Source organism: Ochlerotatus camptorhynchus, unplaced genomic scaffold, assembly GCF_037179485.1.
Source record: "Ochlerotatus camptorhynchus isolate MF236.1 unplaced genomic scaffold, CSIRO-AGI_Acam_v1.1 ptg000197l, whole genome shotgun sequence".
NCBI lineage: Eukaryota > Metazoa > Arthropoda > Insecta > Diptera > Culicidae > Ochlerotatus > Ochlerotatus camptorhynchus.
Genome location: NW_027040687.1, coordinates 147,845 through 165,378, shown reverse-complemented (window position 1 = coordinate 165,378; position 17,534 = coordinate 147,845). Strand labels below are relative to the sequence as shown.

General features: G+C 36.0%; 1 protein-coding gene across 1 annotated transcript; it reads left to right on the top strand.

Annotated features, from left to right (window-relative positions):
• The first annotated feature begins 628 nt into the window (after positions 1 to 628).
• Positions 629 to 1,838, top strand: LOC135702763 (uncharacterized). The gene is made up of 2 exons (XM_065223802.1): positions 629 to 1,656; positions 1,706 to 1,838. Exons 1-2 carry the CDS (start codon positions 758 to 760, stop codon positions 1,770 to 1,772), a joined length of 966 nt encoding a protein of 321 aa, XP_065079874.1. The 5' UTR covers positions 629 to 757; the 3' UTR covers positions 1,773 to 1,838.
• The last annotated feature ends 15,696 nt before the right edge of the window (positions 1,839 to 17,534 follow it).

Sequence of the window (17,534 nt, the reverse complement as noted above, 5' to 3'; positions counted from 1 at the left end):
CACCAATGAGTGAACTACCGTCATTCGGAAGCTGCTGAAAAATCAAGGATTCAAAAAGAAGAAAGATCCGGTACCTACATCACGATCCAACGGAAGGTCTAGCAGGATCTAATGATGGAGAAAATGAATATGAAAGGTTGAAGGACTGCAATCCCAAACGGTACGTAATGATAAAGAATATATTTCAATCTTAGATGTTGTCAGAACATGAAACCACCGACAAACCGACATGAATGACCATACAAAGTATCATCAAATTTATGATCAAAGCACAAAACTGACATCTGCCGCCGTGTTCGCGAAAAATGTTTATCCTAGCCACGAACATGCATACAAAATGAATAAGTTGGTTCGTGTCTAATCTATTCTTGGCAAATTATTTTTATCTAGATAAAAAATTTCTATGGTTTTGACAGATGGAATCGCTGCACATTTGAATTCGCCGTTATGGATTCTCAATCAAGAGTTAAGTTTAAGTTTCATGTCGATTTGTCGGTGATGAAACCACCGACAAACCGAAATGAATGACCATAGCAAAAACAATAAAATTTCTGACCAAAGCACACTACTGACATCTGGCTTCGTGTTCGCGGGAAATATTTTCTAAAGGGTGTCCACGATGAAATTGCCACACTATGAAATTGCTCTAACTTTTTAACCGTTGGGTAGAATTTAATGAAAATTTGGGTGGATTTAGTTCATAGTGCATTATTTACATCCTGCAAGTTTTAAAGTCCTGTGATCAACACTCGCGGAAATGGAGTCGAAAGAACAGCTCGTGCGTGATAAAATCTTGCGCATTCATCACGAGAACAAGGATCTCTCGCATCGTTCCATCGCTAAAACGTTGGGAATCGCGAATTCCACGGTGTTGCGAGTGATTAAGCGGTTCGAGGAACGGTTGACCACCGATCGGAAGCCCAGAAGTGAAGGAAAAAGTATTCCGTACAACACCAAAAATCACAACCGCGTAGTTGGGGCCTTCAACCGAAATCCGAACGCCTCCGTTAGGGATGTGGCTAAGAAGCTGCACCTAAGCCGAAGTTTTGTCCAGAAGGCCAAAACTAAGGCTGGGCTTCGAACGTTCAAGATACAAAAGGCCCCTAATCGCGACGAGAAGCAGAACAAGTCCGCCAAAACCCGTGCCAGGAAGTTGTACCTCAACATGCTGACGAAAGTTGAATGCTGCATCATGGACGACGAAGCATATGTGAAGGCCGACTTCAAACAGATCCCCGGCAACCTGTTTTTCACGGCCAAGGATAAGTTCAGCGTTCCGGAGCATGTCCGCACTCAGAAGATGTCCAAATTTGCGAAGAAATTCCTGGTTTGGCAAGCCATCTGCACGTGCGGGAAGCGGAGTGCACCTTTCGTGACCCAGGACACGATGAACGGACAGGTGTACATAAAAGAGTGCCTCCAGAAGCAGCTGCTTCCTCTCCTGAAGGCCCACAACGTCCCAACAATCTTCTGGCCGGATTTGGCCTCATGCCACTACTCCAAGGACGTGCTGAAGTGGTATGCGGACAATAAGGTCAATTTCGTGCCGAAAATGTTCAACCCTCCCAACACTCCGGAGCTCCGTCCCATCGAGAAGTACTGGGCGATTATGAAGCAGCACCTTCTTAAACGACCTAAGGTAGTGAAGACAGTCGAGTAACTGAAGAAAGTATGGGTTTACATGCAAAAAACGGTTGATTCACAGGTTGTGCAGAATCTTATGGCCGGGGTTAAGGCCAAGGTGCGGGCATTTGCGTATGGACTGTAAATAAAATACGAGTAAAATGGTAAAATGAAGTTTAATAGTTATTTCTCAATCCCTGAAAATTTGATGGCAATCGGATGAAAACTCGAATTTTGCGAATCAATTTTGTGTGTGGCAATTTCATCGTGGACACCCTTTAAAACATGAACCCGCATGCAAAAGCTATGAATTGGTTTGTGTCTGATCTATTCTCGACAAATTATTTTTATCTAGATCAAAAAATCCTATGGTTTTGACAATTCGGAGTACTGCACATTTAAATAGGCCGTTTATTTTCGGACATAAGTTAGAATTTAGTGTCATGTCGGTTTGTCGGTGATGAAACCACCGGATAGTGATCTTCTGTATGCTTTAATAATTCTTGGAATCGACCGACCCCTTCCATAGAATATAATCAACAGTGTCGGATTTGAAAGTGACATTCAAATGGTCTGCGAGTACTGTGCCAAGTTGCCGTCCGTCTCAACTTAACTCCCCCTGCTGTGGCCAGGTGCCAAAGCCGTGCATTTTACTAATGCACCATACGAATGCCCATAAATGCATTACTTTAGGGCTTAGGAAAAGTGGAAGATAATTCTGAGATAGAAAATTAATGATCAAGAAAGGTCCCACCATCATTGTGAATGGCATCATTGCCATAGTTTTAATTTTAAAACCAAATTTACTTACGCATCTGTTCAGTTTCAGCTGGAATTTAACCGGTTGTCAGCATAAAGCAAAGAAAGAAACGACAGCTATTTATTTCTACCTATGTGTGTGAATGCACTCGTGCACAGGTTCCACTTTTGCTCAGAAGAGGCGTTGCCGTTACTGTCTCTTGATTTTTGGAAGAGTTGCCAGTCTTCTTGATTTGTATTCGATGAAACAGAAGTAAACATTGGTTGGGTCGTGTTGCCAGAATTCAACTTTAAAGTTAAACTGAGATGAAAAACTTTCGGTTTGTTTACCAATCAGTTGATGGGAATATGACGTTTCACTAACGCAAAGATAAAAAGAAACTCGTGAGCATATGCATGCGACGTTTCTAGTGTCATTTTTGTTTTTGCAGTGTAGTACACTAAAAGCAAATATATTATATTTACAATATGATCCACTCTTTCGCTTAGCTGGCGAACCAAATTTTTAGCGATGAAAGCATCTCTGTGGCCAAAAAGGCTACCAATGTAGTTGTTTATCGTCACGAGGGGTAAACCAAATGATTTTTTTTTTAATATTTCAAATGAATGTATTTCAGCATATTATTTTATTTGATGACAACAGTGACATGTCTGACAAATTTTAAAGTAATATTCACAATGTAATTAATGAAAATAATGTGACTCTTACTTTTGTAATAAGTGCTATATTCCCACCCTTCGATTGTAATTGAATGATTGTTGCTGACCTTTTTCAACGCTAGATGGTGCGTGAAGCAATATTTTGCGTGTCGCCATTGCAATATTTGGAAAAGGCATGAATGGATCATATTGTTAATATGATATATTTGCTAAAAGTGTAAGCGCCAACAAAAGCTGGTCATTGACAGCTCAACATCACTTGTTACAAGCAAAGGTGCAGCTGATATCTATACCCTGAATTATTTCGGTGTACGGCGGAATAGCAACGAAAATGACATAACACTGTCAAAAAGGGAGCAGCATGTTTGGTTAACAGTGAAAAAGAAATTATACTAAAGATGCCAGATTTGCAGACATGTTAAGCCCCCCCCCCCACCCCCCCCCATTCCAACTACGCCTATTTGGGCATGTAGTCTACATACTGGCCCAACTCTGAGCTGTCAGACGACAGCTCAAACAGAAAAGAAGAAGAAGAAGAACTACGCCCATTAAATGGAGTAAGTGTTTTTGACGTACCACCTTGACAAGATCAGAGAAACCGAAGTTATTTCAGTTTGAAGCTTTACTTGTATTCATATGAGAGAGAGGGGCGTGTTAAGGTGTTATACCCCCCCCCCCCACATCACCAACTGCGCATATGAGATAGAGTAATTGTTTTAGAATAATTCATCTGAACATACCAAATCGATACGATTAAATCGATACGATTAAATCGATACGATTAAAAATTCCGAAATAATTTCAGTTTGGAATCTTGGTACACCGGCAGTGTTGGCAGAAAAAGTGATTTTTTACATTTAATTCAACCCATAAATATTTGAACTGTAATAACTTGTTTTTAGAGGCATTCTAGCACTGTATTTCCATTTTTGCAAAGTTGTTAGATAGTTTCTGGACTATATTTGTGCATGGTTAGTAGCATGGTTCATGCAAAATTGTGGTATCTAGTTATAAATTTTTTTTAAAAAGTAGGTTTTCCCATACAAATTTCCATACAAATTTCAAACGCAATGCGGAAAGCCGGGTTACAACCAATCGTCCTCAAATTTTGCACAGTTGTGACCGCAAATGTAACCAAAAAAGGGTTGTTCTCGCTTGGTGAGGTAAAATTTGCATTTTTCCATATAGCGGTGACCAACTCTAATAAATACATATGCATATCATTCCCCGAACAAACAAGTGGATCTGCACACTTCTAAAACCTCATGTACCGGTACCGTCTGACGACTCAAAATTCATTATTTTTTCATCCAGAAGTAAACAAACATTATGCCATGGACCAAATGTTCATTTCCAAAAGTTTGGAAAAGTCAGGGAATTTCAGGTGTCTGTCATGTTTCGTTACAAAGTTACAGCATTTTGAAGTGACGCCGAGTCAAAATAATCCCCAATGCACTAGGAAGGTTAATACATACACACAAATCGTCTGTTATTTCTATATGGGGGTATGCTTTGTGAAAACTGGAAACGGAACATGTAACAAAATTATGAAAGATTTCGAACGTTAGTAGCTCAGTTTCCCCTGAAACAATTTCAATAATTTTATCACCAATCGATCAGAGGTATTTCTACGCATCTTATTGTTGATTTTTTAACTAGGATCTATTGAAGAAGTGGTAAATGTCAAGCATTTTCCAAAAGTGTCGAAATAACTAACAAATTCATCAATAACGTACATGCATATGCTGCTTCCCCAACAGAGCCATCAGAGAATCTTTTCTAGGCGAAACATGTCGATGTAGCATTGTTGCTTCCCCAACACTGTCAGCAGAGAGTCGTTAGTAGACGAAACAAGTCGAACTGGCATTCGCCTCCGATCTTCGGGCGTGTGCGAATAGGGAGGATGCAATTGCGCAACATTTTACACACTCATCGCCATATTCAGAACCAGACGCCCCCAACGACCACACAAAATGCTCTCCAGAGCTGTAATCTTGTAACCAAACTTGGAAGCAGCAGCTGCCGGGCGGAGACTCTTCCAAGGGCCCATTTGTCGTAGCACCTTCACAATCAACAAGCCGTACCCTACTTTTTGCAATTATTTTTTATTCAATCATCAAGTAACCATAGGTAAACACTAATCATCGATGACATTTTCGAAAATCTCTGATGTATTTTTCATTTTCACTCAACTAGTTACATAACCAACAAAGCAAATACCCCTGTGTGGAAGTAGAACCATCGCGACGATCAGCAAAAGGAACCAGCAAACTGTAGCAACCAAGCTGCTAATCCTGAAGCAACCGGGCCGAGACTCTTCTGAATGCCCATTTCTCGTAGCAAAGTTGAGGTATCCATCGCTGCGCCTTTCCAACCACCGGGTCAACCCGTGCCCAGCATTAGCCGGGCCGAGACTCTTCCAAGTGCCGATTCGTCGTTGAGGTATTCTTCACTGTTCTTTTCAGGGCAATCATAGTCATACTAAAGAGTATAAACAGAGAGAACCCCGCTTAAATTCCTATTCCTACAAAAAACACAAGCTTCTGCTGCAGTTAACAAATAACATTTATTATATAAGGCCACGTAGCCCTAGGTCACCATTGCGTACAACCCCATAGGGCTTTCCCTAGTAGTTTTAGAGCTGGTAACTTATGAAGTAACGATGAGTTTCCAAGCCACCATGACATGACTGTTGAATACATTGTTCTACAGTTGGTTACTTCAAATCAGAAGCATTTTGAACTGTGTATGATTCATTTTAAGAACTAGGTTGAGGACTGAATGCATTGAAGTGAAAATCAATTCAATTGGGTTGTTTCTGATATCCCAAGTCACTCGCCAGTGTCTGATTAGAATTGGAAAATAGAGTTACACGCTCCATGTTTCTTGCCTATGTAACATAAAGCACGACCTTTGCTGAATCCGTTGCCAGGACATCGACAGTGCCACCAACACAAAACCGTGCTTCCAAAAAAAAATCATTCAATCTGAACGGAAATGAGAAAGAACCCTTGCACCAAGCAACCAAACAGAGTGCACTTCCGCGCAACTCGCAGCAAAATTAAGAACTGGTTTCACTTGGCTGAGCACCACCCTCCATCCGCATTTAGCAGTGGCCACCTAGAACAGGACACAGCAAATTCCACTATAGGATCCGATGGAAATTGCTCTCGTGCACTCATATCGTTCGTTGATGCAGCAGAAATGCACTTTTGATGGTGAAATGATTATCGACATCCGACACGGAACGACGCCAGTTTCATTGGACAGCACATTTATGTTTATTATTTTTTGAAAAGCTAACCCAATCAAGCAGGATGAAATACAAATTCGTAGAATATCCTAATTGAACGGTCCGAAGCGGGTCTCCCACTGTCTTTGCTGCTTGCTGGAGGCAGTAAAATTTATGATTTAATAATAACCTCTCAGAAAAGGATCGAAAGGTTTCCCGAAATGGGACAGTTCCCGATCAAAACAAACCAGAACAAGGATACCCGCAGAACGGATCGAACGGAGTATGGATGCCTATCTTGAGATCGACGATCGTAAAAGCTGCCCTCGAAAGAGGGATAGATCCGATTGAGCTGATAGCCTCCAGCGAGGCGGCTGATGTCGTACAAATTTATGGTCACGCTGCATTCCGCTGCGAGGAACCTTTCTTGTTTTCTGCGATAAAGCTGTCAATGATATTTGATGTGCTGTTTGAACTTATCTGTTTGAATTACTTTCAGATGTTATTGGATACATACCCAAGTCCAAGTATACCACCAACAATCCGAAATCAAATGGGGCGAACATTGCCGCAAACTTACATCCGGCCGGTTGTCATGCATTACTTCTGCTTGAACACGCCGGGGCAAGCGGAACTTGCTGATTTTTTCGCTTGTCTGAAATCCAAAAAAAAAAAAACAACGACCACTCAAACGAGAAGCATTCCCCGCTTCTCATACGGAACAGACGGTGTAGAGGAGGACCTACATTATCGTCTCGAATTACAAGCAGCGAGCGCAGCGGAGCAAAGGCGGAGGAGAGTGTCACGTCATGTTTTCTTTTGCTTCTTGCAGTGGCACATTCTCGTGTCCTTTGTCCTGACCGCGAACGAAGGAAGCCGGAGGAAGTCGCAACAGGATCCTTGCTCGCATTTATTGTTTGTTTATATGCGATTCCAAGTGCTGCGGTATGCATATTAAAACCACTTAGGAAGACGACATCCTATTCTTACTTTCGGGACGGCAAGTTCCTCGAATTTCGCATCGTCGTCGTCGTCATCGTCCTAGTCCAGGCAGCGACCACATTTCGAATTGTTGTGCTTGTTAATAGTCCCGGACGAGAGAACACTTGGTTGGCTCGGTGCGAGAGGGTGTTTTACCGGGAAGGCGTTCGGAAGACGGTCCCTCCCTGGGGTGCCTTATTAGCGATCGTGATAAATGACCAAGCGCCACATGTGTCAGTAAGGCATGCGTTCGCGGACATGTGTGTCCGAGGCAAAGGCGCCACTTCTGGGAAGATTTGGACGATTTTTCACCCATGTTTTGCCAGCAAATTGACACTCTGTTTTGGGAATTGTTTTAGAGCTAGTTGTCCCGAAAGTGTCAGTTGATTTATTAGATATTTGAGAGACTGAAAATCGTTTTTGATCAAACATGACCTGATATTACTTTTGTTATCCTATCGTATAACTATGTTTTTGAGATTGACTCCCCATCAGCTATTCCACCTTTATAAAACATTCCCAATCAATAGGTCTTGATTCGCTCTAACTCGACAGTTTGACTACGACATTGTAGAATCAAATTGAATGTGAGAATCAGCTCAACAAGACGAAATTTGCCATGTCTGTATGTGTGACTGTGGACGCGTACCAATCTAGACATGGTTTATACAATCAATTTGCTTGATATCTCATTTCAAGTGTTAAAGGAAACCTTAGATTAAGTATATTTCCATAGTATTCGACTGAATTCAAGACTGCTGAGCCTGCTAGGTTCCAGCGTACAAATTGTTCTTATCAGAAGGATACTTGCCTGAGAGGGCAGCTTCGAAGACCCCGCCTCCAAAACTGACAGGGCCAGGACGACTTCGACGCTGGTAGTTGAGCTCAGGATGGAGCACGACTGTGTCTGACGGATAAGGGTCTTCCTTAGTGCCTGCTACGGTGCGACCTGGGATTAAAGAGCGATTATCTATTATGCTTTCAGAAGACGGGCAGAGGTTCCGTTTTTTTGGTTAGGTTCAAACATGCGGTCAGTAATTCCATCAGTAATTCTTCCAGACTCTTTCCTCGAGGGACTAGCTTGGTGATTTTCAGTTGAGATGAATCAACATTGGCGATGTCATGAACATGCCGCCTCAAGTCATTTTCATTATGTCGAAGGGAGTTACGTAGAAAGATACTATGATAACTTTGGTTACGTAGATTTATCATTTCTCATTGATTTTTTACTTGATTCTATTTATTAAAATTTTCTCCAAGCTTTTGTTTTTCATTGCTCTAGGTCAGCGTTTCTCAGTGTTCCTTGAGGGTAATTCTGGAACGTACCAAATGTTACATCTCCTGCGCCAACATGGCTTCATGCTTAGACGTTCGGTTACAACAAATCTCCTGGATTTTACCCCGACCTGTTTCGAACAACTGGAGAATGGTGCGCAAGTAGACGTTATCTAAATCTAAAAGCAGAGTTTGATTCAATCTACCATGATATTCTATTGGCTAAGCTATCCAAACTTGGCACATTGCATCGGTTGATATTGTAGTTTTGCTCGTACTTGACTTGCAGGTCTTTGCGGGTTAAACTTGATTCGAGTACTTCCTCGTCTTTTACGAACTCGTCGGGCAGGGTAGAAATGTTGGCCCGTTGTTGTTTCTTTTATTCTTCAACGACGTATTGATTGTACTTGGAGATGGTTGCAGGCTTGCTTATGCCGATGACCTAAAGCTGTGGTTTCGTGGTGCGATGTCTTGAGAATTATATTCCTCTTCAATCGCTATTGGATCTTTCGGTGGTTGGTGCCATCGGAATAGGCTTTCCAGTTAACCGATCTAGGCGTTCTACTAGATCATAAATTAACGTTTAACCTCCACCGTACTGCTGTGATCACCAAGGCAAACCGTCAGTTAGGATTCGTGTCGAAAAAACCAAAAGAATTCTCTGACTCACACTGTTTGAAAGCTCTTTATTGCTCCCTTGTTCAACCTATCCTGAAAAACACTTCCTTGGTCTGGTTTCTTCATCAGTTGACTCGGAACTTGAGAATCAAAGGTGTTCAGCGAAAGTTTATAAGAATGGCATTAAGTAACCTACCGTGGCGCGATCCGCAAAATCTCCTGCCGTATTCTTATCGCTGCAATTTGCTGAATTTGGAAAACCTGGAACGTCGACGGAAGAATCAACAGGCAGAATTTGTTGCCAATTGATTGAATGGGGATGTTGACTGCGTGAGTCTACTCCAACCACGATACCATCGAATAGCATTCGGTTTCAACAAAGGGGCTGTTCTTTAACTACGTAGACAGTTTTTTGGGATTCTTGCCCCCCACCCCCAATAAAATTTTTATGGGCCGTGGATAATTAACAACCCCCCCCCCCCCCTAAACGGTCTACGTAGTTTATGAACAGCCCAAAACCACTTACAACTATGATGCGTACGTTCACGGTCGTTGAAGAATTTAAGCGAACTATTCAAATCGACGTAGCATCGAGCTAGCAGATGCCACAAATCTTCGATTGAAGTGATTGTTTACAAAATCAGATGCGTCGATTTGAAAAGTTACGCTTGAATTGTTTGAATTTGGGGAAAATTCAGCTCGCTTTTTGACTCGAATTAGAAATGCATGAATAGTATAGTTATTAAGATATTTCATGTAGACAACAGGCAGATAAATAATTGTATGAGTAAATATATAAATGAACAAATAAATAAATACATAAATAAATAAATAAATAAATAAACAAAATAACTGAATAGCTAAATACCTTTATAATTAAATAAAAAATTAAATACAACAAAATAATCCAAAACCAAAATAACTGAATAATCAAATAGCAAAATAACTTACCAACAAAATATCTAAAAAAAACGAAATAACTACATATCTAAATAACTAAATAATTAAATAACTAAATAACTTCATAACTAAGTAAGGAATAACTAAATAACTAAATATCTAAATAACAAAAAAACTTTTTAACAATATAACTATATGAATAAATAACTAACTAAATAAATAACTAAAAAAATTAATGACAACATAAACTTTTTTACTAAAAACTAAACTAACACATAATAACCCAAAAACTAAATAACTAAATAAGCAAATATCAAAATATTTAAAAAAAAAACTATATAACTAAATATCTAAATGACTAAATAATTAAATTACAAAATAACTTCATAAATAACCAAATATCTAAATAACAAAAAAAATTAACAAAATAACTAAATGAATAAATAACTAAATTACTAATAAACGATATGACTAAATAACTTAAAAACTTAACAACTAAATAACTAAAAAACTAAATAACTAAACTACTAAGTAACTAAATAACTAAATAAAAGACAACTGAATAACGAATTAACTTGACAACTTAATAACTAAAAAACTATATAACTAAATAAACAAATGACTAAATAATTAAAAAAAACTATATTATCAATGACTTAATAAATTAATTACTAAATAACTTAATACCTTAATAACTAAATAAATAAATAACTAAACAAATTCATTACTACATAAACTATTTAATTAAACACTAAATGAATAAATACTTTAATAACTAAATTTAACAAAATGATTAAATAACTAAATAATCATATAACTTTATTACTAAATAAATAAATAATCTAAATAACAAAATACCGCAATAATTAACCAACAAAATATCTGAAAAACTATATAACAATATAATTAAATGAGAATATTAAAAAAAAAGTTATATAACAAAATAACTTAATAAATAAATAACTTATTAACTAAATTACTAAATTACTTTATAACTAAATAACTAAACAACTTAATAAATAAAATAAAACTATTTGTCTGATAAACTATATGAACAAATAACTAACTAACTTAATGAGAACATAACTTATGAACTCAATAACCAAATAGCTTAATTATTTTATAATTTCATAACTGAATAACAAAATAACTTAATAAATAAATAAATAAATAAATAAATAATTAAATAAATAGCTTAACAACTTAACAAATAAATAACTCTATAACTTAAAACTAAGTAATTTTTTAACTGAAAACAAAATAACTTAATAACAAAAACTTCAAAATAACTTGAAAAATCTAAAAAACTGAAGAACTAAATAAATAAATAACTAAATAACATAATTATTGTATAAATAAATAAAAATATATATACTTAAATTTATAAGTTTTTGAATTGAAGAATTTAAAACTTAAAAACTGATTTAAGAAATAAATAAATAAATAAATAAATAGGGGAATTTACGTATTCTCGGCAACCTAAGCAGCGACCTCCTTCTTTCTATAGCCCTTTTCTCTAAGGAACGCACACATATGCAGTATTGGTTTGTTTACAATCTTTTGCTGCCAGCTGCTCTAACAATTTCAGTCGAAAGAATTATCAAAAACTGTTTTGAAACGCTTTTACCAAGCTCCAATCTTCTCTAGTGAGAGCGAGTATTGTCGGCAATAAATAGAAAGAGTAATAAATTCATAAGTAAATAAGAAAAAAAAAACTAATTAAATCCATTTAAAAATGAACAAATAACTCATAAAAAAACAAATTAAAAAATGTTATAAATAAATAAGTGAACAGATAAATATTTCAAAAAATAAATGAATAATAAATAATGACAAAAATCAATAAATAAATATATAAAAAAATAAAAACAAAATAATTAAATGACAATTAAAACAATAAATAAATAAATAAATAAATAATTACATAAATAAGGACAAAAATAAATAGAGGCAAAAATAATTTTGAAAAATAAATAGAGACAACAATATTTAAGAGACAAATAAATACGTTAATGAATCAATTAAAAAATTAATATATAAATAAATGAATAGAAACACAAATAAATCAATAAAATAAAAAATAAATAAATTAATAAGTACGTGAATAATTGAATAAATAATTGAATAATTAAGTGAAAAATTCATTTATAAATTAATGAAAAGATTAAAAAATAAATTAATATATAAATTTTAAAAATAACAAATAAATTAATAAATTAATTAATTATTTTATTTACTTATTAATAACTTAAATCATCCATGCATAGATAGTAAGTTTTCATGAAGTAATGAAATTGGGTTGTTAGCGGAATGCTTTAATAAAACAGCAAAATAGGGTTATCTTCCATTTAATTCCACTTAATTAATGTTGGTATCCATGACAGATACGTATTTCGACTACAATGTGCAGTCTTCATCAGTGCCATTCCCACTAAAGAACTTATCAAAATCTAACCCCCTTAAGTACTCATCCCCTCATCCCCATTATAGTAAGTTTTCTTTATTAACCCGTAAAAGCCCGGGACAAACTTTTTATTTTCAAAAATTTGTATCTCAGAGATGCCATAGCCGATTAAAATGACTTTTTTTTAACATCATTCCGGTGAGTGGTTCTTAAATTTGTTTTGTGGTTCTCCCCTCCATGACCCTCCCTGTTTTCCATATATTTAAGAATGTGTTGGCACGTGGGTATTTTTTTTTCAATCTTTATCATATATCTTACATATCATTGCGACGAAATATTGATTTTTTTCGTGAAACTCCTGGAAATGATAGAGAACATTCATAAGACCACATGGCTACCATGGAACCGGTTCCGGATGTTCCGGATTATGGTTCCAAATGGTCAAATTTATTGTCTGTCATAACAATATCAAGCAACATATCAAATCACATCTACTCGACGAAATATGACCAATGGCACTCAAAACAACAACAATAGAGCCATAGGGCCACCGTGGAACCGGTTCCAGATATTCCGAATTATGGTTCCGTATGATCGAATTTTATATCTCACACAACCATATCAAGCGACATATCAAATCACATCTACTCGACGAAATATGACCAATGGCACTAACACAACAATAACAAAAACTATATGTTCAACATTATGGTCAGTGTTTGGAAAATCATCCTCATATGTCAATCATTAAGGAGCCTCCCAGAGAGAATAACAGCACTGTTTAGAGACCTACGGTAGCACGAGGACGATCATCTGGTACTGTAGATACAAATTACCAATTGTATGAAATGTAAAAAAAGATTACAGTACTAACTAAGAATAACTTCAAAATATAAAGCAATTAATTTTTGAACCTCATTGGTGATTGCAAGGAAAACCTCATAGATGAATTAACTTATGCTTGAGATTTGAGTTTTTGAGTTTATCCGAAGTGAATGCAGGAAAATCCGTTGTCTATGAATTTTTGTTTCTAATATTTAAAATATTTGGTTTAAAATATACAAACATACATAAGATACTCAAAACCGTTTCCATCACTTACGTCTTGTGGAAGGTGACCAGCTTCCAATCGGTTCTACATTTGTTCTATCGACAGTTCTTCTGAAAGAATTCGCAAAAATTCGGAATGTCGGCTGGGATTAGAATTTTCCCAATTTTGGTACAGCTCTTTGAAAACCATGTATGCATTCAGGCATCCAATGTCAATAATTTCAAAGATTTTTTTTTTTGATCCACACTGGACTTCTCCTTGCATCGGTTGTATTTCTCGTTCTTTGATCTCCTGCATCGACGACACCCTTGGCATGATTGTAATATTTCACAACATCAGGTTTTTCAATTCGAGGATCTGTTTCTTGGATGCTTTTTGAAGTAATCAAGACGATGGCTTCTTTCTCTTGCGTTCAAAATATGGCGTCAATGTCACAAATGTGCTGAATCCTTGAATGATTGAATTAGACTCTCGTCTTTTTGAATTAGAAATTCTGGTGGAATGAAGGGTTTGTTTGATCTGACTGTTCCTGTATAGTAAGTGCTGTTATGCCACAGGTAGTTGACGAGGTCTATGGATTAGAATAAATTATCTGCTTTTACCTCCTTTCATTCATTCAAATATGAAGAGACGAGATCAGTGACCACCCGCATAGCTTGATTTTTCTCGGGCATATTATTCACCTTGCCCGTATATACTTGCAAGTTTAGTATATATCCTTGAATTGAATAACAAACCCATATTTTGATCCCATATTTGCCGGGTTTCAATTTTATCTAAACGCGGAATTGGCAGTGTCCTGTGGATACGAAGAAATTTACATCGTGAACTCGTTTTATACATATATCAAGGAAAGCAAATCTGGCCATGAGAACTAGGGAAAGTGAGCTAGTTTTTGGTCCTAGTGGTCCTCTAATTGGCGCTACCTTTATTTTTTTTATTCATTCTGTACCAAATTTATTTAGATGCACGATATGAATATAGATTTTGTCGTATATCTATGCACATAAAGCCAAGACAATTTATTTTAAATTTAAGTTAGGCGCTAGGGCCAAAAACTGAAAAACTTGTGCCATAATTGGCACACTTACCCTATTGCTTATACAATCCGCCAAACGTTGCTTATAAACACTTGTGTGTAGCCGGTGGTGTAGTGGTAAGCGTGACTGCTTTCTGAGGCATAAAAATCTCTGGTCACGTCTTCCTTCGGAAGGGAAGTAAAGCCGTTGGTCCCGGCCCATGTGTGTTGAATGGGTGCGATATCCTACGCAGGTGTGGAAGCTACCTTTCTGCACATTCGATTGCCGTCAATGGATGGCAATCGATGTCCGTCGGTGATTGGCACTAGATTGCGGAACAGAGACCGACGTTAAATAAAGGAAATAAGAAACACTTGTGTCAAAGAATTAAATACAAACTACATTTTCTTTCATACTCTTAAGCAATATTTTAATTTAAATCCTTACTTACCTCTGAAAAGGCACAGTCGTTCGTCTACGGTCAAATTTTTGGGAGCGACGTAATTATCTTGACACCTGACAACAAACTTGTCGAACACCGATCGAATTGGTTCAAGTTTGTCATTGCTAACTTGGAACCGTTGAGGACGAGTGGACCGATCGTCAAACCGTAGGCCGATATAGATTTGCTTGAATCGATTTTTACTCATTACCAGTCGGTAGAACTCAATCCGCCAAACTTTATCTGATGTCCATTGTTGATCCAAACTGACATGGTTCTGTTTATTTCGACCGGTCGCAATCGAGATGGCAATAAATCCTAGCATTTCGTTTCTTGTTACAGGCTTCCAGCTTTCTGAGAACCTTTGTACGCCATAGCCATTTGTACAAGAAACCACTTCTTCAATAATTTCGGCTGTAAAGAACGCTTCGAAAACATGTAGTGGAGTTTTCATGTTTTTACAATGACTCGCTGGAGTAGATGAAATTCACCACCAACGAATGCACTTTCGCTAGAAGTTACCTCCCATCGTTATTGAGCAGGTGTAATTGATTTTGAACTGCATACACGGCACAGAATTAAAAAATCGAAATATATATATAAAAAATACCTCTCACCCCAGCATGCCTGGGTTCAATCCCAGTCGGCGCCGCCGGGATATTCTAAGGTATAACATCTCTGATCACGCCTGATCCTTCGGAAGGGAAGTAAAGCCGTTGGTCCCCGGTTCATGAGTTGATAGGTCGATATGTAGGGCCAGAGAGCTGCGTCTCTGGAGTCGGTAGCATTGGTGCTAAGCACGGAAAACAAAATCAAGGAAAAAAATAGTCTTACTTATGTCTCCTTGTAAATTTGATACCAAATATTTGAAATCTTAGAACCAAAAATTGATAGACAACGGATTTACCTGCATCCAAATATCTGGAGCCGTTCATATAATTTTATGTTTTTTTTTTATTTGACATTGGTGATAAATATTTCGTCGAGTACATATGGTTTGATGATTTATCGTATGATATGATAATGATTAATCATGAAATTAAAGAAAATTAATCCATTACCTGGATCATCGGAAACCTATACTAAGTTATCAAAATAGCTCTATTTTTTTCTGAATATCTTCAACCGGTTTCACAGTGGCCCTATGGCTCTATAGTTGTTGTTTTGAGTGCCATTGGTCATATTTCATCGAGTATCGATTTGATATGTCGCTTGATATGGTTGTGTGCGATATAAAATTCGATCATACGGAACCATGATTCGGAATATCTGGACCTGTTTTACGGTGGCCATATGGCTCTGTCGAAGTCGTTTCGAGTGCCATTGGTCATATTTCGTCGAGTAGATGTGATTTGATATGTCGCTTGGTATGGTTATGAGCGATATCAAATTTGACCATACAGAACCATAATCCGGAATATCCGGAACCGATTTTACGGTGGTCATTTGGCTCTGTGGACGTCGTTTTGAGTGCCATTGGTCATATTTCGTCGAGTAGATGTGATTTAATATGTTGCTTGATATTGTTATGACAGACAATAAATTTGACCATTTGGAACCATAATCCGGAACATCCGGAACCGGTTCCATGGTAGCCATGTGGTCTTATGAATGTTCTCTATCATTTCCAGGAGTTTCACGAAAAAAATCAATATGTTGTCGCAATGATATGTAAGATACATATATGATAAAGATTGAAAAAAATACCCCCGTGCCAACACATTCTTAAATATATAGAAAAGAGGGAGGGTCATGGGGGGAGTACCACAAAACAAATGTAAGAACCACTCACCGGAATGATGTTAAAAAAAAAGTAATTTTAATCGGCCATGGCATCTCTCAGACACATATTTTTGAAAATAAAAAGTTTGTCCCGGGCTTTTACGGGTAACGGTTAACGGGTAACTTAATAAATAAATAAATACAGAAGTAATTAATAACATAAATAAAAAAAATTATAAATGTATAAATCAATGAATTTATTTATTAATTAAAGTAAATAAATAAATGATTTTATTAATTAACTAATAAACTAATAAATAAATAAATGATTTTATTAATTAACTAATAAACTAATAAATACACAAATAAATAAATATATAAATAAATAAATAAATAAATAAATAAATAAATAAATAAATAAATAAATAACTAAAAAAAATTAAATAAAAAAACATATAAATAAATAAATCAATAAACAAATCAATAAATAAATAAATTAAATAAAAAAATTCATATAGAAATAAAAAAAATGAATCAATAAATAAATTTAAAAATAAAAACAATAAATTAAAATTATACAAATCAGTAAAAAAATAAAGAAATGCATAAGTATAAAGATTTATAAAAACATAACTAATAAATAAAAAATAAAAAAAAAATAAAAAAATAAATTTTATAATAATTAATAAATAATTCAAAAATTAATAAATAATTAAATAAATAAACATATAAATTATTAAATAACTAAATAAACAAATAAATAAGGTTATTCTAAATAAATAAAGTAAAAAAATACGGAAATAAGTAAATACATAAATAAATAAATAAATAAATAAATAAATAATTTT

What these genes read in the sequence shown, in the direction of transcription:
- LOC135702763 (XM_065223802.1), top strand. Translation starts at nt 758, where the DNA reads ATGGAGTCGAAAGAACAGCTCGTGCGTGATAAAATCTTGCGCATTCAT. An exon ending in AAGGTAGTGAAGACAGTCGA is followed by an intron (nt 1,657 to 1,705) that starts GTAACTGAAGAA and finishes GTTGATTCACAG; the next exon opens with GTTGTGCAGAATCTTATGGC.